Below are 26,014 nucleotides of genomic sequence, written 5' to 3'. Positions count from 1 at the left end.
TAGTTTGTTGATTCGATTATAAACCTGTCCACCTCTGAATGGCTTGTATTTAAATGTTTCTGTCATGTCATGTCTGTGGCGGGCAGCCAAAGAGTGTGTCGCTACTATCTTGTCTCGTTCCTGTTGTTAGGAAACTGTGTATTGGTATGGTTTCAGCAAAGGGTCCATAGTAACATGATAGCATGGTAATGCTGCACATCCATGGGCCAAACCTCCATTTCTAGCACATCCCAATAGTGCACTACTGGACTGATATCTGTTGACTGTGGAGAACATTTCAGTTCTCGTTGTCATGTTCAAGAATCCAGTTTGAGATATGATTGTTATCTGGCTGGAAACAGCCATCACAAAATAGGTGTACTGTGGTTATAAAGGGATGGACATGGTCAGTAATAATGCACAGGCAGTCTGAGGGGTTTAAACTATGCTCAGATGGTACTAAGGGGTCTAAATTGTGGCAAGCAAAAATTGCTCCCAGTATTAGACCCCCAGCTGCTGTCTGAACTGTTGATAAAAGGCAGGATGCCTTCATGTGCTTTCTGCCAAACTCTGACCCTACCATCTGAATGTCACAGCAGAAATTGGGTTTTTGTGTTAACAAGCAGTTGATCAGCTGTACCTAATAAAGTGGCCGATAAGTACTTTGAATTGCTTGAAGTATACTTTGCTTTAGGCTGTTTTATACAATTATTTAGATTTATTTATTAGGTTTGACAGTGAAAATGGGGGAAATCAAGAAGAAATACAGTCAGGATTCACACCTGCAATCCTTCATATCATGAGTGTACAAGCTAGCACTGCACCTCAATAATCACAAGGTCAATTACAACAGACACACAGATGAGAAAAATAACTGAATCAGGATGCACAGGCGTAGGGTGGAAGTGAATGAGAAAAAAAATGTCCAGAGAAAATGCTGACACAAACACAACACTTGACACCACCAGGGGATGTTCAGCTTATCACATTATCGCAATATTCATATTCTCCAGTATGTGGTTATTGCACTAAGATAACATTTGGAACTACAAAGAGTATTTTGGACAAACACTCAAAGAATGAATGCATTTTCATCAGCGCCCATTTGCCGTATCGGTCTCACAAGCATTGAATTACAGGACTGATGGGACAGGGCTAACTGAATTGTGTTTGGCTGTTTGCAGTAAAGGCCGCCAAACGCTGAGAGCTTCAGGTCAGCAATTGAGGGAGGTTTTGAATTTAAACAGATGCTAATCAATGCATTAATGTATGTGGGCCTATGAATTATATTGTGAAGGTTGAACTTGAATCCAGAACACAAAGTGAAAAGAGAAATTAATAAAAATTAGACTGTCAAATCATTAAAGATGTTTCACCTACACTGTAAAACCCAACAGTCAACTTTATCAAATGAAATGAGTGTAGTTAACTCAAAATTGTCTGAAAGTTAATTCTACCTATTTGAAAAGAGTTTTGAACTCAGTGTTGAATGTAATGAGTTAAATAAATACCTCATTGCTTCAACTTAAATAGAGTAAGTTCACAGTACTCATATAGATTAAGTAAATCTATATGAGCTTAATCACTTAAGTTAATTGACTAATCCAAATCGACACTATAGACTATATCCTAGTAAGTGGTTATCTATTAAGAGCAATCACAATCTGTTCATTAGCTACTACAGCAGGGGAGTTTTCGAGATCTACCTGAGCTCAACTCCCCTCTCGCCTTGCAAACTGGAGGGAGCTGGGGCTCGAGAATCATATGAGCTCAGGGCTCTCTCCCGGGACAGCATGCCAAACAAGCTTTATAATCAATCATAAGCTAAGTGTAAACTCTTGAAAAAACATAATCCTTTTTTATCTAGAAAAAACAAACAAAAAGTGCTCAGGGGTAACTCAAATATTTGGTCGGTGCTCTTTGGGTAAGGGATTCATCAAAACAACAACAGGAATCAATCCAAGGCACCTAGAAAAATGTGGAAAATTTAAAAAGCCTTTATTCACGTGGCTACATCTTAAAAAAAAACCTACGTAGGTTTTTCCTTATTTACTTTTGTTTTTTCATTCACTCAACTTTTGAAAACATCTGCTGCACTGGCCTAAAATTACTTGCCAGTAATACAAAAAACATTTAGTTAGGTTAACATAAATTTAATAGTTTTCTGGAGAGGTTAACTATTCTGTAACAAAACGTTTCATGTTGTGCCAACTGGACATTTTTTGTCTGTAGAACTGGAATGCCTGTTGTTGAATGAACAAAAAAACATAACACCTGTTTCCTTTTGTTTTTTCCCAAGTACTCAACACTTTTTAAATATTTGTTTTCACCTTTAATTTAAAGGACATTACAGAGTATAAACAGAAAAGCATGGGGAGAGGAGAGAGATTGGCGTAGGACTTCAAGACAGGAATCAAACTCAGGTTGCAGTGAACGCCGGAGTGCCATGTGTCGATGCTCTAACCACTACATCATTGCTTTCGACATGTACTCAACTTTTGAAAACATTAGTTGTACTGACCTAAAAGGTCTGAAATTGAGTGGACAAAAACTCTTGCGGAAACTGGTACTAAGAAATAATACAATATCAGAACAAACATACATAGTTCAACGGAAAAAACAAAAATAGAGACACATGTTAACAAAACATTTATTAGATACAGAATTAGAAACAGGACAGAGACTAAAACAATAATAATGGTAAACAAGACAAAGATCAAAACATGGCATGCTGCCTTCCTGTATTTTCAGTTGAACTACGTTTGTTTGTTCTGATAATGTATTATTTCTTAGTACTAATTTTCAAGTTTTTTTGTTTGTTTACTCGACTTCAAACATTTTAGGTCAGTACAACTGATGTTTAAAAGTCAAGTACACGTCAGCACCACATAGCACTCTGATGTTCACTGCAACCCGAGTTTGATTCCCACCTCAAGTGTTATGCTGATCCTTCTTCTTTCTCCACGTTTTCTGTCTATACTTTCTACTGTTGTGTCAATTGGTAGAAAAAAATGTTGAGTACATAAGAAAAAAACAAAAGGAAATAAGGATGTTCACAACTTCAGGCTTTCCAGTTCTGCAGACAAAAAAAATTCAGTTGGCACAACTTAAAACGTTTGGCTACAGAGTTGTTTAGAGTAGTTCTCCAGAAAATGTATAAATAATCTTATGTTAACCTAACTAAATGCTTTTTGTATTACTGACAAATAATTTCAGGTCAGTGCAGCTGATGTTTTCAAAAGTTGTGTGGACAAGAAAAAGCCAAAGGGAATAAGGTTTTTTTTTTTGTTGTTTTGTTGTTGAACTGACAAACATTTTTTTTGTGTGATTTTTATCAGTCATACTGTTATACACTGAAAAGATTTGTCCTAATGTCAAGTAAAACATGCAACTATACAAAACATTTAATATTCTATGTATATCATATTTTATGATACTCTAAGCCTCCACAATAAAATGAAAAAATCTAGTTGGAGTTTGACATATCATGAATTGTCATTGTATGAATTTTCCGGATATGAACTTGGAAAAGCATGAGGATGTGTGAATTAACTCTGACTTTTCAACAGCATATTATGTGATAACAGACCATCCAAAGACTGAACACCCCATTATCCCATTAGATTGACAGTTAGGCAAACCTTCAGTGACGGATTGTGCTCTCTCTGCACGCTCTCGGATATCTGTGCTGAGAATCCTCCGTGGTGAGGGAGCTGGAGGCGTCTCTTTGCGGGGAGATGGGGTCGGAGGCTCCTTCTCCTTCTCCTGGGGCTGAGAGACAGAGATGGCCTCGGACACCTCTGGCTGACCATCCTGAGAAGGGCTGGGGAGTTTGGGAGTGGCTGTGGCCGTCCGCGCTGTCTCACTAGTGGGGAATAAAATGGGCTTCATGGTTGGTTTAGGGGGCAACGGGCCTATAGGACGCTCTGGGAGTTGTGGCCTTTCTGTACGTTGGAAGTCTGTAACACTCTGGGTCACTCGGGTTGGTCGCCTGGTGTCTGGAGGAAACAGGAATTTTAAAGTTGGAATGCAATACAAATGAAATCCATTTTTAAAATCTAGTTGTGAATGGTTTATTGCTTAATATGTACATTTATTCAGCAATCTAGGTCTTCCCTATCCAATCAAGAACTGATGGACAAAGTCTCATCCTTAATTTTTTTTTTTTTAATAGTCCATTTTACAATATACAGAAAAAATTAATTGTAACTTAAACTTTTATTAAAGCTGGGTGAGTAAAGTCGGAAAATTTCAAACCCGTATATTGCTATAATAGACAATCCTCTACCTCCTATGTGTTAGAAATAATCCAAAATGCCCTGGTAACCACCTTGCAACATTGCAGTCACTACCCACAACATTCAAGCAACTACTAGTCACTCAGGACACCCCAAGCAACTCCTTGTAATCCCCCTATAACTATGACATATCACACATTTGACAAACTGGCCCTCACATATATTCTAATTGAGCAAATAGTACATATTTGGTGTGTTGTGCAAAAGGAGGGCTCCGAGCTTGAATTTTACTGTAGCTTAAAATCCCAAAAGCACCCCATATCCCATAGTTGGAATGCAATATAAATGAAAGATATTTGTGAATGATTTGTCCCTTAATATGTTAATTGATTTTGACCATCAAAATATCAGCAATCCTCCTTCTCACAGCCTTCTACGTCTTCATCTGGCCAATCAGCAACTGATAGACAAAGTCTCATCTTTAATTTCCTTTTTTTCAACGGTCCATTTCACAAAACACATAAAAAAAATCACTGTATCCTTAACTATTATTAAAGCTGGGTGATTCATTTCTTACCTGACGAGGTGGACATTGTGCGGGGTTTCATAAATGTAGGCGGTGGCTCGGGTTTGTCAAGTATTGCACCTAAAAAGCAAGTACAGTGTACTGAATAATAGATCAAATGGCTGTAACATCCCATACAAAAAAAGCTGCACATGTACCCTAAACATATTCTGAGCTAGGCTAATGCATAAGAATAATTAGTACAAAAGAAGTTCAAGGACAAGGATTTTATGGCAGAAACTGCAGACCACCTTTAAATTGGATTTAAAACAAAGCTGCAAGGCATTCTTGATATTTGTTTGCTTTAATCATAGGATTGTGTGCAAATGCATGGCCCTTTGCTAGACTCACAAAAGAAAACAAAGCTTTCTATAACTTTCAGATTCTGAAACACATGCACAGAGTACTCAGAACTAGACCTGACTTTGCATATCAAATTTATTTTGAAAAATGAGACAATTTTCATTACAAATTTAAAAAACTTTGGTTGACTGTGAAACAGCTCTGAACTTTCAGATTAAGACATTAGGACTCCAGTTTCCAGTGCCTAAACTGCAGGTCTGCACAAGAAGTTTGGCCGGAAGAGAAATGGTCGTGCCCGATTGAGCCTGGTTTCTCTCAAGATTTTTCCCCTTCACTTTTGTCAATTGGTGAAATTGGTTCCTTGCCACTGTTGTCACTGGCTTGCTTGGTTTGAGACTTGTGGAGCTGCATATAAATAGATTTGCTCTTCAGTGTTTGTACTTTCAGCAGTGAAAATTAAACTGAACTGAACTAAACTAAACTTAAACTCTGAAAACTGGACTAACACAGTTTCAATTTACTAGAACTTCTAAGCTGCTTTATGTAATGTACTACTGCTTTGACACAATCTACATTGTAAAAGAAAGGAAAAAAAAGTTGGGGTTCTTATTAATGCACTTACAGTGAGTGCCCTTAAAAAGTGTTCCAAAGTTTTGATAAGAGCCAGCAAATGTTTAGGACTCCAATACATAGTCTGTGGAAACACATGGCTGGTTCATGACAGGTTCCAATCCTCCTGGACAACAATGGGCTCAAGAACAGACTCTGGATGATAAACCCCAACTGTTCTAGTAAAAATAAGTTTTTTGACTCCTAAGCAAAAACCTCAAACCAGGTTTACATATCTAATTTAACAGATCCATAAGTCTGTAACATCTACATGCAAGAGAAGGCCCACTGTATAAGGTAAGTGGAGAAACCTTACTATTTTGCAACTCAAAGTGAATGACTTAAAGCAGGGGTGTCCAAACTCGGTCCTGGAGGGCCGGTGTCCTGCAGATTTTAGCTCCAACTTGCTCAAGAATGTTTCTAGAAAGCCTAGTAAGAGTAGCACAGGTTTGTCTGATTGGGGTTGGAACTTTGCAGGACACTGGCCCTCCAGGACAGAATTTGGACGTGCCTGACTTAAAGGATTAGTCACCCAAAAATGAAAATTGTAACTTGGTGGTTTAACTGTAATCATACAAAGCTCCATGCACATTTTTGTGCACCAAATAAACTGTCAATATGACTTTGTTCATCTACTTCTACTCGTTCTCATCAAGCCATCAGTGTGTGCATTTACTACCAACAACTCAATGTAACAAGCAAACATTGTATTTCCCATAGTAAACGTGCCCCCTGACCACGAGAGGCATAGGCACACGAAAATGATTCTTGGAACTTTATGATTACAGTTGAACTACAGACGTCACCTGGAATATTCTGACAATGTTTTTAGACTTTAAATATTGTTGCTTTCTATGGAAGATGAGAGAGCTCTTAAATTTCATGTTTTTTCAACTTATGTTCCGATTATGGAGATTGGAATGACATGAGGGTGAGTAATAGATAACAAAAAATTCTGGGGGATGAAATAATCCTTTAACCACATTAGAAGCATACATAGGCCATATCACGATGTGACTCTCTAGCAGTCCCACCTGAAAACCCAGAGCAGAAACACTGAGATCGCCACTGTCAAAACACAGATGTGCTGACATAGCACTATGGATGCAGCAATTCTCATATTCTCCCAGCACATACAGTAGCTTAGAAATGTGTCTTACCCTCAGAGTTGGCTTTCCTCAGCTCTTCATCCTTGCTCTGTAAGAGGATAACACTGGTTTAAATCAGATACCTAATGAAGTATGTGTATAATCCTTAATTCACCTTCATGTAAAGAACACGCTGTGATTTGGATCCTGTGGGTTTAGCAGAGTAAGCGATTATTACCAGGGGAAAGGTGTTTTTATTTGATATGAGCCATTTATGCAGGATCAAATCCAATAGCGGTAAATTATGTATGACCATTAATAAAGTTTAAAAGGTCTTCAGAGAACAGAGTATAACAAATTCAGGTTTAAAGGAGGATTTGTTTTTCATGGCAAAAAAGGTTGGTTATAAACATTATTCAAAAATCAAGCAAAACCCCTGAAAATTGAACGCATCAATGAAAAGCCCACACTAACCTGGCTCTGTTTGGTGTCGGTGGGAGATGTTTTGGTGACTCCCATGCGGTGAAGCATGACATGGAGACGCTGTTCAAAGCTGGACGAGCTCTCAGATGCGTGTTTCTAGATAGTGACCCGGGAAAATTGCCTCTTAGAACATTTTTGTACAAATAGCACAGGAAACATTTCTATCAATATTTATTCTAGGAGCTTTCAGGGCCCTTTTTAGCAAACGAAATCAGCCAAACATGAAATAGTCAATAAGATCCTCTAAAAATGATAGCATCCTTTCAGCCAAACTATAAAATACTGAGTAAATGCCTTCAGCCAACAAAAATCATATTATACAAAAAGCATATGCTGTGAGAAGTGCAAAATCAACATTATGTTTTTACTCTCCTCTAGATGTTCTGATACTAAATCACACCCATATTCACACTGGAGACAATTGCACTTCATGTTCCTGACACATTTATATAAAGAGTAACAACAATCTCTGTAAATCTCGTCACAGAGTGCTCGGAAAACAGAAATATGACGTAAAAGAAATGCTCAAACAAGCATTGCCATTGTACAGCCATGTTTTTGGGAAACGTACCATGGTGGGCTGTTTTTTTATGATATGTATATTAGCATGTATTAATCAATTATTGTGATATATTTCAGTAATGTTTTCTTGTTTTAAATGCAAACATAACCAAATTTAAAGAGAATGAGAATTATGTTTAAAACTGTTTGCCATTGGGGTAAAAATAAATATTTTGGTAAAGATAAGTTAAAAGTTAACAAATAATGTAACTAACAACAGCAAAAGTCAAAAAAAGTTATTAACATAGTTGGACATACTTTGGTTCAAAGTAACCAAACATTGTGTGATTGAGCGAATATACATTAAGTTTGGGGGAGGTGGGGTGGGGTGGGGTCATAAGTATATATAAGTATATATACAGTTGAAGTCAGAATTATTAGCTCAATTCAAATTTTTATTTATTTATTTTTTCCAAATTATGTTTAACAGAGCAAGGAAATTTTCACAGTATGTCTGATAATATTTTTTTTCTTCCCAAGAAAGTCTTCTTTGTTTTAATTTGGCTAGAATAAAAGTAGTTTTGAATTTTTTAAACACCATTTTAGGGGCAAAATTATTAGCACCTTTAAGCTATATTTTTTCTCGATAACCTACAGAACAAACCATCGTTATACAACAACTTGCCTAATTACCCTAAATTGCCTAGTAAACCTAATTAACCTAGTTAAGCCTGTAAATGTCACTTTAAGCTGTATAGAAGTGTCTTGAAAAATATCCAGTCAAATATTATTTACTGTCATCATGGCAAAGATCAAAGTAAATAAATTAGTTATTAGAAATGAGTTATTAAAACTATTATGTTTAGAAAGGTGTTGAAAAATTTTTCTCTTCGTTAAACAGAAATTGGGGGAAAAAATAAAGAAGCAGTCTAGTAATTCTGGGGGGCTAATAATTCTGACTTCAACTGCATATATAAGTCATGTTTTTTTCTTAGGAATAATATTTCTAAAGGAGCTGTTGACATGGAATTGAACCAGATTTTGGCAATAAAACCCAAACAATACAAGCATTAAAAAAAATGAAATCTGAAGAAATAGTTATGTGTAATAACAATGGAATGACACAAGGAGAAAGTACTGAACTATTGAAACATATTTAATACTTTATATATAAAGCTTTTATGGTGATGGCAGCTTAAACACCTCTCATATGGGAAATTAAGTCACATTCTTTGCTCAGGTATTTTCAAGACTTCAACAGAGTGTAAAATCTTGATGGTTAAGTGGGTCTCGTCTATCAAATCTGATCTTTAATTTATATTTTCTATTTAATTCAAGTCAGGTGACTGTCTGGGCCATTCTATAGCTTGATTTTCTTTCTCTGAAAGCATTTGAAAGTTTCCTTGGCTGTGTTTTAGATCATTGTCTTGCTAAAATTTCCACACTGGTTTCATCTTCATCATTCTGCTAATGTAGATGTTGGACTGAAGCAGCTTATATTAGTTCATACTAATGAAAGGCAGAGGGTTGCTGAATAACTACTGAGAGATTTCAGCTGCTGTCAAGGCTTTTACTGCCTTTTTACACCTCCCTTTCCTCATGTGTTCAATACTTTTTGCCTGTGTTTTTTCATTTTATTACACCTGACTTAAATTGTAAGGGTGTCACGATCCTCCAAATCCTCAATTCAATAATATTTTCGATTCTAAAGTCACGGTACAATTAGATTAGAAAAATTTTAAAGCACAAGTTATGCCATTTTAAGACTTTTTATGCAATATAATTACATCTGACCTTTGTGCGCTGTGACAGTCATGAAGCTCTGTGTTGCTCTGGAGGTCCAGCAATCTGTACTAAATGTGCACTGGTAAGACCTTTAATAACTTTTTCCTTCACAATATTGTACATGGAGGGCCTCATCATAGCTGTGAGATGCGCTCTACTTAGGATTTCGTAGCGCGGTTTTAGTACGCTAATTAATTGCCTAAAACAATAATTACCGGAGTTTTCTACCACTGAATAAGGTTGCATGTCCGCAGCTATAAATACTCCTACCCCGCTTGTAATTGCCTTGACACATGTTGAGTTACTTCAAAGACTACAGAATACACAAGACATGTCACTCGTATCTTTTAAATGGGGAAAGGTGGAACTGTCAATATGTTGAATAAAGCTCCGCCTACTAGTACAAGAGCCAACCATCGATTGCTATATGGTGAATAAAACCCGCCTTCTAGTACAGGAGCCATTCATTGATCTCTATAGACAGACGATACTCTGGGGGAGGAGCTCTGACCAGAAGTGAATTTCTGCAGATTTTGTGTAATTTCGACATTTAAAATATTAAACTAAAGCGACAGTTGTTGTTTAATTTTAATTTTAGCTGTTAGGTTGACTTTCAACAAGCGTGTGTTTTTTTTTCGCTTGGCAAGCCAAGGGGACGTGACATTATGGTGTAGCAGCAATGGCGATAGCATTTTCTAATTCAATAATCAAAACTGAGCATGATTTTCGATTTAAAATCACATTCGAGACACCCTTATTAAATTGTAAACAAATAAGTTTTGTTTTCTTTGCATGTATGAATTTCTGTGGTTGGTAAAAATTTTAATTCAACGGCACCTTTAGAAATATGTTTTCTGACAACAATGGTGATGTGTTCAATATTAATTTCCCCCTCTATACGTCTATGAATTTTATCGATTTAACATCTAGCCTAATCCAATCTGAATCAATGCTCAGTTACCTTAGCGTGCATGGCTGTGCCGTCCTGCTCCGGCAATACGTCTGAGAGCAGAATGAGGGACTGTGATTTGCCCTCTCTTAGCGAGCGACGAATGGGTTTGGGCCTCCGCTCTCCATCAGGGGTGCGGCTCTTCTCCAGGGTCCGACTCTTTTCCCGCTCTGAGGGTGACACAACTGGGACCGGGCTGGGGGTTTTGGTGGGAGGTGCAGCAGGGGATAGTGCTGGGACCTCTTCAGTTTTGCTCGGGGAGGAGGCAGGAGGTGTGGGTGTGGATGCAGGAGGGGTCAGTGCAGGTGTGGGGACAGGTGAAGGAGCTCTGGGGGACATTTTGTCCTGGATAACTGCTGTGGAATCTGTGATGGTGAGGATGGTGGTGGTGGCTGTGGTTGTGGCCGCCTTGACTACGTTTTCCTCATCCGGTTTCTCCTTGTCTTTCTCCTTCTCCTTCTCTCGCTCTCTCTCTTTTTCTCTTTCCCTCTCCTTCTCTCGCTCTTTCTCTGCACGCGCTGCCTCCCGGAGAGGTCGGATGAGATCGGCTATTGAAGTCTTTTTGACCTTGCCTTCAGGAACGCCGTCGCCCTTGGCCCCTCGACCTGCACGCACTTTCTTAAAGGCAAAAAAATCACCAAACTTCTTCTTAATGTTTTTGGAGGGGGCTGTGGTGGGGATGGGGGTTGTAGTGGAGGTGGTAGGAGGGGCAGTTGTGACACACGTGGGCTCTGCAGGTTGTGCTTTAATGAGGGGCTCCTCCCTCTGGTGCTTTCTGAACACGAGGAGAGGAGAGGCATGATGGGAAATGTCTTTTGACAACCGGTAAGGATATTTCTTTGTTAGAGATCATGATTTAATGATATGCTGTGATTAATTCCAGTTAAATACATGTTGATTAACAGTGATCTGCATAGATGAGTGCATTTGCATGTGTGATGTACTCACAGGGGGTCATCGGGGATGATTTTTTTGGTGAAGAACTCTTCTACACCTTCATCAACCCTCCCCATGTTCTCATTGGCCTCATTCTCGATCTCTGCGGCCTGCTCCTTTACAGACACAAACGAATACAAGGTCAGCCAACCAATTAAAATCTACTGAATATTTCATCAGAACATGAAAAACTGCATCTTAACCAAACAGAATCAAAAGATTGACGTGAGATTTGACCCTTGATCAACAACCTTAACCTCAGATGATACACCCACAGATCGCCCACAATCCTTTCACTCAGCAGCTAAAGCAAGGTGTATATTAGACCATTTATAAGAGTTCTTTATGTTTGCTGCTTGTCAAACCTAAAAACAAAGCTGTTCCCAGCTATATGCCATGTAACATAGTGAGATCTCAGTTTGCAACATCCATTCATGACACGTTCAGTGATTGTGCAACAGGCTCATTCGGAAAACGGAGCCCTATATTTCATTTCTGGAGATCGCAAATTATGTAGTCAGAAGTACGTATGGCTGCATTTCATCTTTAAAATGAGCGCTACAGAGTGCTATGACAACGTTCCTTTTCATGCTTACCAGCAGTTTTCAAAAGCAATGCAGAAAAAGAAAAGCCCACGTGGCTCATTTTTTTTACTACGTTTTCAGATTTAATCACGTTCTCACTGTTATTTACTTATTATTTAACTTTTTGTCTTTTGTTTTTGTTTCACCTGCTTTCTGGAACTGTGCTTTGCCGGACTTGAACCCTGACTCTGCGATCAACTTCTCTCTGCATCTCATGTTCGCCATCGTAGATGGAAAAACTGGTAACAGCGGAAATGCCGTCCACACGGCGAAAAGTGGTAAGCTGGTAGCTGTCGGTGCCGTTATACGTAGCTCTGGCTACATAATTCACGCTCTCCCGAAATGAATACGGGAGTATGTTTTCACAACGTGCCTGTGCTGGTTTATTTGTTTAAATTCACAAATATTTTAATTTAATGTGGTATTTAGAGTGTCAGATCAGGTTCAGTTCACAGAAAATGACCACATAAGCTCTATCTCTTAAAGTACTGTAAATTTAAGCCACTTACATTATGCAATTGAAAATGTAATATGCACCAATTTTTTTCCAAGATGTTAATGAGAATAACAAAAGATGGTTAGAACCACTTTGTTGGACACATGGTCTTTAAAAAAAGCAAATCAATCAATCAATCAATCAATCAATCAATCAATCAATCAATCAATCAATCAGTCACTTGTGATTGTAGAGTTTGGTTGAGGGTTAAGTTGACATCATTGTGTAAATATTGCTTTTTTCTCTCTCTTTCAGATTAAAACAGATTAAACACAGCATGATTCAGACTGTGTTCAAAGTGGATTTGTCTTCAGGCGGATCTGCCAATAGTGTCCTAAGAGAGAGCCAAACCCTTCCTCACACTCGCTGTCTGTTCCCCCCCCACTACCTAATATAATTACGCCCCTTAGACACAACCTCATTACACACATACACACACTTAAATGAGAGTTTGAGTGCTCATAAGAGATGACTGGTGTATCTGTCATGTATCCTCAACAAGAACACAATAGCTGCAGATATGGAGATTGTCTATAGCAAGATATGCCAGTCATGACCATTCTTAAATTTTGACTTTTGATGACATTACACTACACTGTGAATGTGTTAAATGAACACAATGATTTTCATGATGGCATTTATTAATCTTTTACTCAAACAATATATTGCCTATAAGCTGAAATCACATGGCTTCAGAAATACACGGTTGTATAATTTCTGTGATGATTAATAGATCTTTAATTTCAATATCAGAGGAGACTCTAGATTGATAATATTGAATCTAGTCTAAATTGAATCTAGACTGATTAATAAAAATAATAACTAACAGAAAATAAATGAATGAATAATTTATTACACTTAAAAAGCACTTTTCTGGGCACCCAAAGCCCTTTATGTACACACAGACACGCACAAAGGTATATAGATTAGTCAGTACCAAAACCGAAACTAGGATGATCTTATGATATCTTATGATGAATGAACTGTAAGAGTTGAAATATTGCAAATATTTTGATATCTTTGACAATTCAAAACATGAGCTGAAAACAGAGACTGGTGACTCCAAAACCCAGCAGGTGGGAATGCAGGAAAAACCGGCTCCTGCTGCATTTGCATCTGAGCCTGCTGAAACTCGGCTTCAACCACCCCAATTCACACATATGGTCATTTCAATGTTTGAATGTTCTAAATTAACCAAACTGACTTTAACTATCATGTTTGATATCATTTGAAATGTCTCAGTGCGATTGGTACAAGGATCTCATTCTCTCAGAAATAGACATAATCAAAACAATAAATATATAACTTCAGGCATCTTTTGAACCACTGTGAAGGATGTGACTTTACCACAGGCAGCACTAAGTGTGAATGCCTTTTGTTATGCACACACCCCTTTCCTTGAGGGAATTCTTGGATTATTTAAAGGGACATGAAACCCCCTCGTTTCAGCAGGGTGTTTTCACACCTCTACTTTGGAAAAAGTCAGAAAAGTGGGCGTGTCCAGCTCTGTTTAGGGGGGAGTGTCGGAGGAACTAAAGTGGGATGGTGTGGGAGTGTCTATTTGGGCACGCGTGAGTTTCAGTCAAAATACACACACAGGAGAAAGTGATGGTGTTTCACTTACATGGACATCTGTAGTCGAATTATTTGCCAAATTATTAAATGTTGGATTTTAACTGCAGTTTGGCTCTTTCATTCAGGGAATTCATTCATGCCCCTCGCGACAAACGCGATATTTGATTCGAGGATCTGCCCTAAGCGTGTATTTTTCATGCAATGTTTGATACAGCACAGCGAATGAGAGAAAAAAAAAACTCAGCATTTCCCGGAAACTTAGATGCCGCGTGTGTTATTCCGGTCACAAAATGCGGTGCAAACATGTTTGCACTCAGTGCAATAGTTAACTTAATTCGATACAAACAAACTGAATAAACAAAGAGCACTGGTCGCTCACTTACCAAATCTGTAGAGACAGGACAATCACCAGCAAATAGAGCCGCGTCTTTATGAAGAGAAGACTACAAGCGAATCCGGATTTCAGCGTTTGCAGATGAGAACAGCTCTCAGGTAAACAATGTTCCTCCTTAGACACGTAAGTTATTGTTGTCGAGCGTCGCGTACACTGTTAATCCACACGTGATCCAGATGAGCTCTCACAGAGAGAAAATGAAAGCGAACTTAATGGCAGCAAACTATAAAAGCAACACTTCACGCTTGTTTTGCCAACACACGGTGACACTAATGAATATTAATGAAGTTGCACAATAGAGCACACTGATTGGTTTGAACCAAGCCTTACTCATGTATTAATGCAACACACTGTAAGACGTTATAAGACTCACTCTGGCACAGACGCCCAGTCTGCATGCTGGAATACACGCTATTATGTCATGACCGTGACGCAGCTTCAAAAATTCGTTTCAAACAGGAAGTACGAATTTGCTTGAAATAACGCAAAAACAACCAATTTACACTTTTTAGAGAAATATAGGTGTCCTAATAGTGTTTTTAGCAGTGTGGGACACATATACGACTGTCAACAGCTCAAAAAATGTGTTTTGGTGTTTCGTGACCCTTTAAGGTAAGGTTTGAGAAAGGCTCAGCGCGATTCTGCCTAACCAGATCAGCCCGCAACATGGAGCCTGCTCCATGTTATGTATATTTTGAAGTCAGGAATGCATCTTTTTCATCTTGGATTTGTCTTTGATAATTTGATGTTTTGTATTGATCGTTTATGAATTAACTGACTGAATTTGGCATAATACATTTACCTGACTAATAAATTATGTTTTGAATTATTCAAACCTCGTGTTATTATCACTGATAAATGTTGTTTTCCATAGCACTACAAGCCACTGTACAGGTTATTAACGGACTAAAACATGTTAGACGGAGCAGCATGGCACGCTATACAATGTTGTTAGAGATCCGACTAACAAATTGGCATTAATTCAAGTATACTTAGAATGTAAAAGGCCAACTATTAGCTTTCTATTTAGAACAACAAAATATTGTTGAAACTAATCTAAATGTGGGTATTTAGGCCTTCATCTACAAACTTATATTAAAATACTTTGTCTTGATTAAGTAGATAACAGATCTATGGGGACCACATAAAAAATATCCTAATCTAGGTAAGTAGGGTTCTGCCGGTTTAGGATAGTAGTTAATTGCCTCTGTTTAATGACCAAGACTGACAAGCTTGTATTAAGAGATTGTATACCCGGCCGGTGCAAGTAAATGAGAATAAGGTATAATAACAAATCAAAAGAATATTCAATCATAATCTAAATTAATGTGGAAGGAAACAAAATAATCTTATCAATGTTTTATAATTGGAGTCAGATAAAACGAGGATAAACATATAATAATATTCTAAACCACCTCATACTAAAATTGGAGTCGGATATGAGTTAAGTTTAATATAGATCAACATTGTGCACTGGAAAGACCGAACATGCAGTGAACCTTCATCCACCAGTGGATACCGTCATTGGACCAACTGGCTGGACCTTACATAAACGAACGATACAGGGCAGCATGATGCTGTTTCTTTTCTCGCTAACCAGCTGACTGCATACCTCTGTATTGACGGCTTTCTCGCTGTTAGATGCTAGTTTGTCTGGTAGCTCGACATGTACGTTGGCGGACTTGAGACGTAGAGCAAAGTTGACTGCGACCATGGGGTTTGAGTCCAGTAAAAAACAGTTCCAGAAAGCAGGTTAAACAAAAACAAAAGCTAAAAGATCAAATTTACAAGTAAATATGGTGGTAAAACGTGGTAAAAATCAGGCAAGAGCTTTTTTTTAATGGATTGCTTTTTAAAACACTATGGTTAGGTTTAGGGAAGTAGGAGGGCAGGTCAATCTGTGCTTTTTAAAACACTATTGGTTGAAATTACGGAAGGAGGAGGGTGGTGGGATCAGTCGGTTGGTCAGTCAGTAAGTCAGTCAGTCAGTCAACAGCAGCATCTGGTGGATTTACATGAGAACAGCAAGCGCAAATAGCACTCGCGAGAGAAATTTGAGATCTGAAAAAGCGTACACATGAGCCTCTGGTGGATTCGTAAAAAAAAAACTGCAAAAAACGAAGCTTCTGGGGCATATTTCGCTCGCTCCAGAAATGTAGGGGTACGTAATCAAAATGAGCCTGGGTTAAATTTTTACAATTAAAAATGGACAAATAAATCCTAAAGTTTAAAATCTCCAAAAACAATATATTTCAATTATATTGCAAAATATGCATATACATACAAGTATTTTCAGTATATACTTTATTACGTTATTCAGTGCTTCACCAGGGTGGGCGAAGATAAAAATCTATTTTGCCATGCTTTTTTCTGTAAATCTGTAACTGTTGGAAGTTTATGAGTATTGGATACGTATGGGTATGTATGGGTAATTAAGTGTTTTGATTAGTTTTTACTTTTTTAACAATGGACCCTTTTCACAAGACTGTTAAAACATGTTTACCAGTCATCAGCATCTTAAATCCCTGAAAGTTCTTATTTAGATTTTTTTAAAAACATATGAACATTTATATGTATTTACATCATGTATGCATTATATCATCTTTGGATCAAATTTGCTTGTGCAATACATTTAAAAAGAGTTTGTGGGCAGGACTGTAAATTTGACGTTGTTCTTTGTTCTGGTTGCCGTTATCAGTCTCACACAATTGTTTTTTTTTCTTTGACACCATTGTGGAGTTTTTCGTTAATTATTTCAGCAAATAGAATTGTAAATAAATTATTTGTTTTACTCTTGCATTCACTGTGCTCTAAGTTTACCCAACTACAGTATGATTGAGAAACCTTGAGATTGGAAAAGGGTCCATAAGTTGAATTTCTGAAAACACGTGTTCACTCTCAGAACTCACATTAATGCAACGAATCTGTATTACGAATGAAAATTGGGTCAGTGTTGATTTTTCAACTCTGCCAGATCAGTAGCTTACAAACACTACATACACACAAAAGCACAGGGTGCCCGGTGTGTGTGTTTTGCCCATTTCCTGCTGCTTGCTGCACAGACTGCGAGGCCTTCGGGCAGTTTGGGTACTGCAGAATGAAAAAATAAAGAAATATGGAGAGGGAGAAGGAGAGAGAGAGAGAGAGACCACTGCAGAGCTATAGCAACCATATGCAAATTAGGCGCCGCACGCCGCATGAGAAATGGATTATAAATCATTTAGCGCCTCTCAGCCAATCAGAAGGCAAAGCACTCATCACTCCATCTTTAAAAAAAAGAGGAGGAGAGCAGGCGCCACATTGAGTGAGGCGGCACAGGGAGAGGTGTTTCCCACACAATCATATTCCCCTACAACAAAACATTCTGCAACCATTCAACTCTTGCTCAATTATGAACCAATAACCAAAAACAAAGCTTTTGGTTGGTTTGCATGGCCTGCTGGGTTTGTTTAAAGACTAAACAAGATGTCCAGGGTTTTTATTTTTTAACATAAGGCCACAGATTAATTATTTCTTCATTCACGGTGAGTTTATTTATGGTGAGTTCAATAAATAGGCTGTTACACACATCAGTATGCAATTAATTCCACTAGCACAATTTGAATATCAAACATACATGAAAGCAGATAATGTTAATGCCTGATGAGTTAAGCTGTTCTGAATCTACTCTTGCAAAAGTGACAAGTCTGGGTCTGAAAAGCTGTTCTCAGATCAGTGTAGCAGTAGAGGCTGATGCATTGATCAAAGATTGTTCCGACTCACATGTCTTGACTTTGTGTACATTTTGGCGGATTTTGCTTCTTACATTTCCAAGTAAGATGTGAGATGTGGAGCTGTCTAAAGATGTCAGGTTGAGACCGTGATCCCAGAATTCCATAGGCTTTTGTCTAAGCTTCCTCTGTGGTAAAGCCATGATCCGTATTGAAGACGTCACTGCACTACAAAGTGATTAAATCCAACACGATTCTCACAAATACAGTACAAAACAGTGTAAGGTGGTGCTTAACCTTCAGAAAATGCTGATCATGTTGAAAACCTTATATACAATTAATATGAGCTACTCATACAAAATTCAGCTTGTCCCTATGAGATTAACCATTTTTCTGAAAGTTAAGCAACTGCCTGAAAATTAACACTTTATACAACTATGAATAATATGGTTTTGTATGCCTGTTATCAAAATGTGACAGGGAAAAATCTGATTTTTGAATTCAATCTTTGGTTTTGTAAGATTTGCAATACACATTCAGCAAAATAAACAAACAAAAAATACTAATAAATCAATTAAAATAGATAAAAATGGGGTTGAAAATTTAAGTGATAAATGCAATCAAGGCTTATTCTGATTATTTTCTTTTTACATTTCTGGAGCAAAATACGTCGCAGGAGGTATGTTTTATGCAGTTTTTGTTTCCGTGAACCCACCGGAGGTCACTGTCTAAGTTTTTTCAGATCTCAAATTTCTCTCACAAGTGCCTTTCACGCTTGCTATTTTCACATGAATCCACCACAGGCCGCTGTTGACTGACTCACTTACTGACTAACCGAAAGCCTCATACCACCCCGTAGCATACCATTTATATATAAAATGCAGTCATAAGTACTTCTTGCTACGGATTTCACGATCTAATGAAATGTGTATAGGGCTACGTTTTTAGGCCCTATGTTGAAACATATTTAACGACTGAAAAGTTTTCCCCATTGTAAGTATCTAAAAAATAATCACAGTTCACAATGACAACAAATGCCAGCCTGGTTAGTGCACGCCACTTCGCAAAGTAATACTACACGCCTAAATGATTATGCAGTTTTTTTCCTGTCCTGTAGTCCTTCCTTTCCAGTCCTGTAGTCCTGTTGTTCAACTTAATAACTATGAACTGAAATTGATGTTTTCATAATTTATAAAGAACTTGGAACTTTTGGGAAATTTGGAACAACACTAAGGGTGCCATGGTGGCGCAGTGAGTAGCAATTTCGCCTCACAGCAAGAAAGTTGCTGGTTTAAGCCTCGAATTTCTGTGTTCTGTGATTTCTGTGTTTGCATGTTCCCCCCGTTTTTGCGTGGGTTTCCTCCGGATGCTCCGGTTTCCCCCACAAATTCAAAAATGTGCTATAGGTGAATTAGGTAGACCTATTTGTACGTACTGTATGTGTGTAAATGAGGATGTATGGATGTTTGCCAGTGATAGGTTGCAGCTGGAAGGGCATCCGCTATGTAAAACATATGCTGGATAAGTTAGTGGTTCATTCTGCTGTGGCGACCCCAGATTAATAAAGGGACTAAGCTAAAAAGAAAATGAATGAATGAATGAATGAAACAACACTAAATGAGGGGATTTCATAATTGTTACATCACATTTGTAGTACTTGATTAGTAATAGCTACACATGCACCCAAGTTCCGCAATCCTCTCAATCAATTTCATACAGTGATATATGTTTACTAGAGTTCTTTTATAAAAGGGTCTCTTTTAACATAATGACTTTTTATGACGTGCACATGTTTATTGAAGTCTTACAAACTGGTGACTTAAGGACTCCAGAGTAGCTCCAGTGAATTATTGAATTATTTCAGATTTAAAAAAGGTACATGTAGAAAAAAAGTTTGTCAAAGCAGATAAAAAAGGGGAGAGTTTAAAAGTATGATAAACAAGCTACTTGTCATGGTCAATTTTATGTTAGATGATTCATCACATGTGATCTTTGATTGTAATGTTGTCCTGATACTGGGGTGTTGACAGTGAAATCGTTTTCATTTGCTTCCATCATTTGCTTCTCATTTTTGTCTCGCTGACTGTGCTCTCCTTTCGAGGAGCAGCGCTTCTTCCTCTGTCACCCACTTGTTCTTATCAACATCAATCTTAAGGTAATTTTACACAAAACTTAATGTTTGTGAGTATTTTGTTCATTGTAAATTGGAGAAATGCGGCAAGTGGAAAACACTGGAAATCACTGGCTGTACTGAGACGGTCAATGATATATAGCATTATTATAGGGTAGAATGCAGGTAAAAATACAAACAGTAAAAAAAATATGCTGTGTGTTTTCCTGTGTAATATGACCTTGTTGACTGTAACTAGGGTGATATGTGCACTGAAATGGTGGAGTGAGCACTGCACTCAACTGCTAGGCAGTTTTATGCAGCAGTGTCGTTTTTCTAACAGAACTAAATAATTTTATTGCTTTAAAAATCCAAATAATGTTGGTGGTGGTGATAATATTATGATAAATGACAGAACGGGTGTTGTGGCTAAACACCAGTAGCACACCAATGCAAACTATCGTACCAAGCCAACCTGTACTGAATACCTTTTTTTATTCTTTGCTTATGAGTAAAAAGAAGTTCAAAGGTTTACTGCTATCATCTAGATGAATATGTAAATGTGTGCTGCTAAACACATGCAAAAATAATTATAATAACAGTAGTGAGAAAACAGCAGTAAAGAAAGCATCTGACCAGTCACACCTGCTCTTCAGAATGTTTTTTATTTTATTTCCGTGGCTCTTAGTACACTGGTCAAACCACTTTTCAGAATATTTGTTGGCAATCTTAGCCAATCATAATGGTTTATTTTGGGTCACTTTTAAATTTCCACACAACCAGCGCAGAGACATGATGATCAGGGAGCGGCTGCTCCCCAAATCCAGGTTGTATTCTTATATATTTATGTCAGGAATGCCGTAATACTCGGCAATAAGTCCACAATTCAAAGCACATATGGAGATTGTGGCTTTTTGGTTTTGCCTTAAAATAAAAAAAAATATGTATTTTGCATTTTCTTCATTCTTTAATTAGTCTTTGAACTGGCTCTGTGCATGTTAGAATGAATGCACATGCGCTGAAACACAGCTCCCTGGGAGTAATTGCCCCATCAATGAGCACTTAAGTAGGAGACGGTTTTACAAGAAAATTAAAGTAATGTGAGCCATATGTAAAGTTTCAATGTGCAAATTAACCCTTAACCCTTCTAAATGGTAAGACTTGGTTATGACCAATAATTATATCTATGTCCAACTTGACAAGCATTTGATCAGTTATTCCTTAGAATGCAAAAATTCAGGAAATTGTGTTGTCTGCATCTTTAAATAAAACATCTTATTCCTGCTCTCTGTGTTTTTTATATTAAACAAACAACAAAAGATAATGAAATCACTCTGCTCCTGACTGAATAGCTATAGAAGGCAGAAGGACGCTGTTACTTTTCACGCTTACCAGCTGACCACTAACCTCCGTATAGACAACTTTCCTGCTGTTACCAGTTTGTCCAGTTAGCTCGCCATGTATGTTGGCAGACTTGAGATGCAAAGAGGAGCTGACCACGACTGGTGTCTGGTAAAGCACGGTTCCAGAAAGTTGGTAAGACAAAAACAGAAGCCAAAAAATAAAATAAACAAGTAAATAACAGTGTGATAATGTGGTAATTGTTTATGTATATAGAGGTATGTTTTCAGTATAAGCCTGGGTTTATTCATTTATTTTTTGACAGAGCTTTTTGACACATGGCATTTTTCATATCATATACTGAACCGTACCGAAACCGTGATCTAAAAACCAAAACCAAACATGAAAAGTATGTATTGTTGCACCCCTAACTCCCGTATTTCAGACCACACCCACCTATTTCATATTCATAGATATATACAATACATATTGCAATCAGGCCCTGATCATGCGTCAATACTGCTGCCATATTGGAACAGTGCTCCCAGGACAAAAGTCCTTCAACCGCACTTAGTCAAGACCAATCAGAAGATGCTGGACTTTTGCACTGTGTACAAATATAGTAACAAGCGAACAAAGAAAACAAAGCATAAAGGCATCACATTTTATAGATAAGATTTAGTTTTTTAAGATTTTATGTGTTATGAAATTGTATGCTCAATAAGTAACCTAGTGATGATAGTAGTCACTTACTGCACTGACCATAAAGCAAAGTAGCATTAACTTGCACTAAATACTATAGTATGTTTATGCTAGTTTTGTTAAAGAAAACCAGCGAAAATGTACAGTAAATGAAATATGATAACAACATGCTGGTACCAGAAACTATTGCTGGCTACTTGAATGTTCGTTTTTGAAGTAACTATAAACTTTTAACATACAGTTTAGATCAGAAAGGTGGATATTATGCACATTGGGATGCAGGGAGATCGCTTGTTCACACTAGTCGTTCATAACGGAGATTCTTTCACAAACGAATCACTCCTACTTTAACTTAGAAGTGGAATTTGGATTAGACCAAATTTAAAAGGGAGGGAGAATTATACACTTGCAGAATTATACACTTGCATGCACACAAACACAAGCTCTTTGTCGGCAATGCCAGTGTGATTGACTTATTTATCCATCGATGTAGAAAAGTGATGTAAAATTATCAATTTTGTCATTTTTAAATAATATTTGCATACTGACCACAGGGAAAATTCCCGATCACATATGTACATGTATATATATATATATATATATATATATATATATATATATATATATATATATATATATATATATATATATATATATATATATATATATATATATATATATATATGGCTCCCGATGGCCAATCTGTCACTGCACCTTGGTCCCACATTCATTCAAAAGAGCGCTACCCTGTACCAAAATGGTGGCTCTACTGACGCATTCCTTCCAATAGACGACAACAGTGTAGGCAACATCCAATGTAAATATCTGTTTCATATTTACCATGCACCAATGATAGTGCACAGCTGTTTCTCGGCCAGATTACCAAATGCTTTAGCAATCTGTTTTGAACTCCAGAAACAAACTAAAAAGGCTTTTGGCCTGATTTTGTTTTAAATGACACCACGCTACCTTGCTTTATTGCTATAAATATATAAGGACCCAAAAGTGCACAGTATTTTTGTTTCAGAAGTCATCTTCTGAAACCACTACATAAGAATTCTACTGAGCCTGATTAAATACAGGACTATTTTATCACATGATGTCAAATCACGGACTACACTGGTCAATGAGCATCCATCCATAATAAACCCCTTTATGTGAGACTGGTGAGACGTAATAAAAGAAATGCTTGTGCCATCATATATGAGATCGAGAGAGAGAATTTTAACAAGGATACAGGGACACTATAGAAGCTCCCAGAGCCTCAGACACAATTTCAGAGTGGATCATATTTCCCTGAGACCAATGGATGGGTTTTACCATAGAATCACCCCTCATTAAAGGACCCTGTGGTCCCCCTTCTGCTGACAGCCCTGCAGGAACATACTGTAAAACGTGCACACACACACACACACACACACACACACACACACACACACACATACACACACACACACACAGAGAGAGAGAGAGAGAGAGAGAGAGAGAGAGAGAGAGAGACTGGACCATCAGAGAATCATCTCTTCTCCAGTCGCTCGAGCTTCTCCCCGAGGCACCACCTGTCATTGGATTTTCAGCAGCCAAAGAACATGACCATCACACAATATGGACCCAGACCCTGGCCAACAGTTCATGCTGATAGGAATAAACATATAACACACACACTCATTCAGGTGATCAGAGGAAATGACAGGAGCGCTTTCGTCCCTCCGAGCTCGTATCTGCGATAACAGTGGCGCCAAACTCTCCAGAGAGAGTCTGTTCTGAAAAAAAGCCGACCTCACACACAAACTCACAGGTGGTATCAGCAGTCTACAACTAAACATTAACACAGGTATAATCACAAAAACCTTGTCACACATTTGCAGCCAGAGTAAAAAAGTAGATCTCAATGGATGTGTCTTTGTATAAGGATACACACCCTAATAACTGTCCATGGCAACTAGTACTCACAGACAGTCATGACAACATTCAGCATTACACTAATGCACTCCAGTTGTCATGACAACAACACAGCCACAGCTCACGGACATAGAGAATGACATCATAATGTAGTTATGTTTCAATAAATGCACAATAATCAATATAGATCATTTAATAATGTTCCATAATAAGTACACACAGGTTTTTACACAGCAATGTTGTTATAGTCATCATTTTCTGGACACTATGGGCATTCTTTGACACACCCTGGAACAAAATGGCAAATGAATTCACCAATCCTCATTCTGCAGTATTAGCATTATTTAAATGGACACTACAACAGTATGACTGTAATAACTTGCTTTTTGGCATACAATAATGATATGATAGATAAGTGATATGACAAATCATATCACTGTAGTATAGCAACACCATAATGTTTGTGGACATCACCGTGACTGTAATATCATGGCATTATTGACACCTTGGCATACTAATACTTAAGGTGGCCATAATGGTGGCAATCATACACTCACTGGCCACTTTATTAGGTACAGCTGTCCAACTGCTTGTTAACGCAAATCTTCAATCAGCCAATCACATGGCAACAACTCAAAGCATTTAGGCATTTAGACATGGTCAAGATGATCTGCTGCAGTTTAAACTGAGCATCAGAATGTTAAAAAGGTGATTTAAGTGACTTTGAACATGTCTTGGTTGTTGAAACCAGACGGGCAGAGCATTTCAGAAACTACTGATCTACTAGAATTTTCACGCACAATCTTCTCTACGGTTGGTCCGAAAAAGAAAAAATATCCAGTAAGCAACAGTTCTGTGGTCGCAAATGCCTTGTTGATGCCAGCGGTCAGAGGAGAATGGCAAGACTGGTTCGAGCGGATAGAAAGACAACAGTAACTCAAATAACCACTTGTTACAACCGAGGTATGCAGAAGAGCATCTCTGAACACATAACATGTCCAACCTTGAGGCAGATGGGCTACAGCAGCAGAAAACCACACCGGGTGCCACTCCTGCCAGCGAGGAACAGGAAACTGAGGCTACAATTCGCACAGGCTCACCATAATTGGACAACAGAAGATAGAAAAAACGTTGCCTTTTTTGATGAGTCTTGGTTTCTGCTGCGACGATAGGGCATTTGGACGGTAGGGTCAGTATTTGGCGTCAACAACATGAAAGCATGGGTCCCATCCTGCCTTGTATCAACAGTTCAGGCTGGTGGTGGTTGTGTAGCGGTGTGGGCATATTTTCTTGGCACATTTTGGGCCCATTAGTACCAATTGAGCATCATGTCAACACCACAGTCTACCTGAGTATTCTTGTGGACCATGTCCATCGCTTTATGATCACAGCCATTTACTAATGGCTACTTTCAGCAGGATAAAGTCCAATGTCATAAAGTGTAAATCATCTCAGACTGGTTTCCTGAACATGACAATGAGTTCCCTGTACTCAAATGGCCTCCACAGTCACCAGAACTCAAACCCATAAAGCACTTTTGGGATGTGGTGGAACGGGATATTTTCATCATGGATGTGCAGCCGACAAATCTGCAGCAACTACATGATGCTATCATGTTAATATGGACCAAAATTTTTGAGGAACATTTCTAATACCTTGTTGAATCTATGCCACGAATGATTAAGACAGTTCTGAAGGCAAAAGGGGTTCAACCCAGAACTTGTAAGATGTACCTAATAAAGTGGCCGGTGAGTGTATTTACAG

At 38.0% G+C, this 26,014-nt stretch overlaps 1 protein-coding gene and 1 long non-coding RNA gene across 13 annotated transcripts in view; one reads left to right on the top strand and one right to left on the bottom strand.

Moving 5' to 3' along the window:
- carmil2 (capping protein regulator and myosin 1 linker 2) overlaps positions 1-26,014 on the bottom strand; it is a 97,974-nt gene that overhangs the window by 8,005 nt on the left and 63,955 nt on the right. For 8 of the 12 annotated variants that reach the window (XM_087292446.1, XM_087292447.1, XM_087292448.1 and 5 more), the window contains 6 exon segments: positions 11,449-11,552; positions 10,513-11,275; positions 7,257-7,361; positions 6,855-6,891; positions 4,795-4,863; positions 3,621-3,977 (listed from right to left, as the gene is read on the bottom strand). In XM_087292446.1, coding sequence (XP_087148572.1) covers positions 3,621-3,977; positions 4,795-4,863; positions 6,855-6,891; positions 7,257-7,361; positions 10,513-11,275; positions 11,449-11,552 — 1,435 coding nt within the window. 12 annotated transcript variants of the gene reach the window in all.
- LOC147839727 (uncharacterized) lies at positions 19,036-21,113 on the top strand. Its single transcript, XR_015514952.1, has 2 exons — positions 19,036-20,224; positions 20,297-21,113. It is a non-coding gene; the product is annotated as an uncharacterized LOC147839727 (long non-coding RNA).

Source organism: Danio rerio, chromosome 18 (genome assembly GCF_052040795.2).
Source record: "Danio rerio strain M-AB ecotype USA chromosome 18, GRCz13ab, whole genome shotgun sequence".
NCBI classification, from domain to species: domain Eukaryota; kingdom Metazoa; phylum Chordata; class Actinopteri; order Cypriniformes; family Danionidae; genus Danio; species Danio rerio.
Note: the sequence above shows the minus strand (reverse complement) of the source record. Positions and strands in the feature narration are given on the sequence as shown.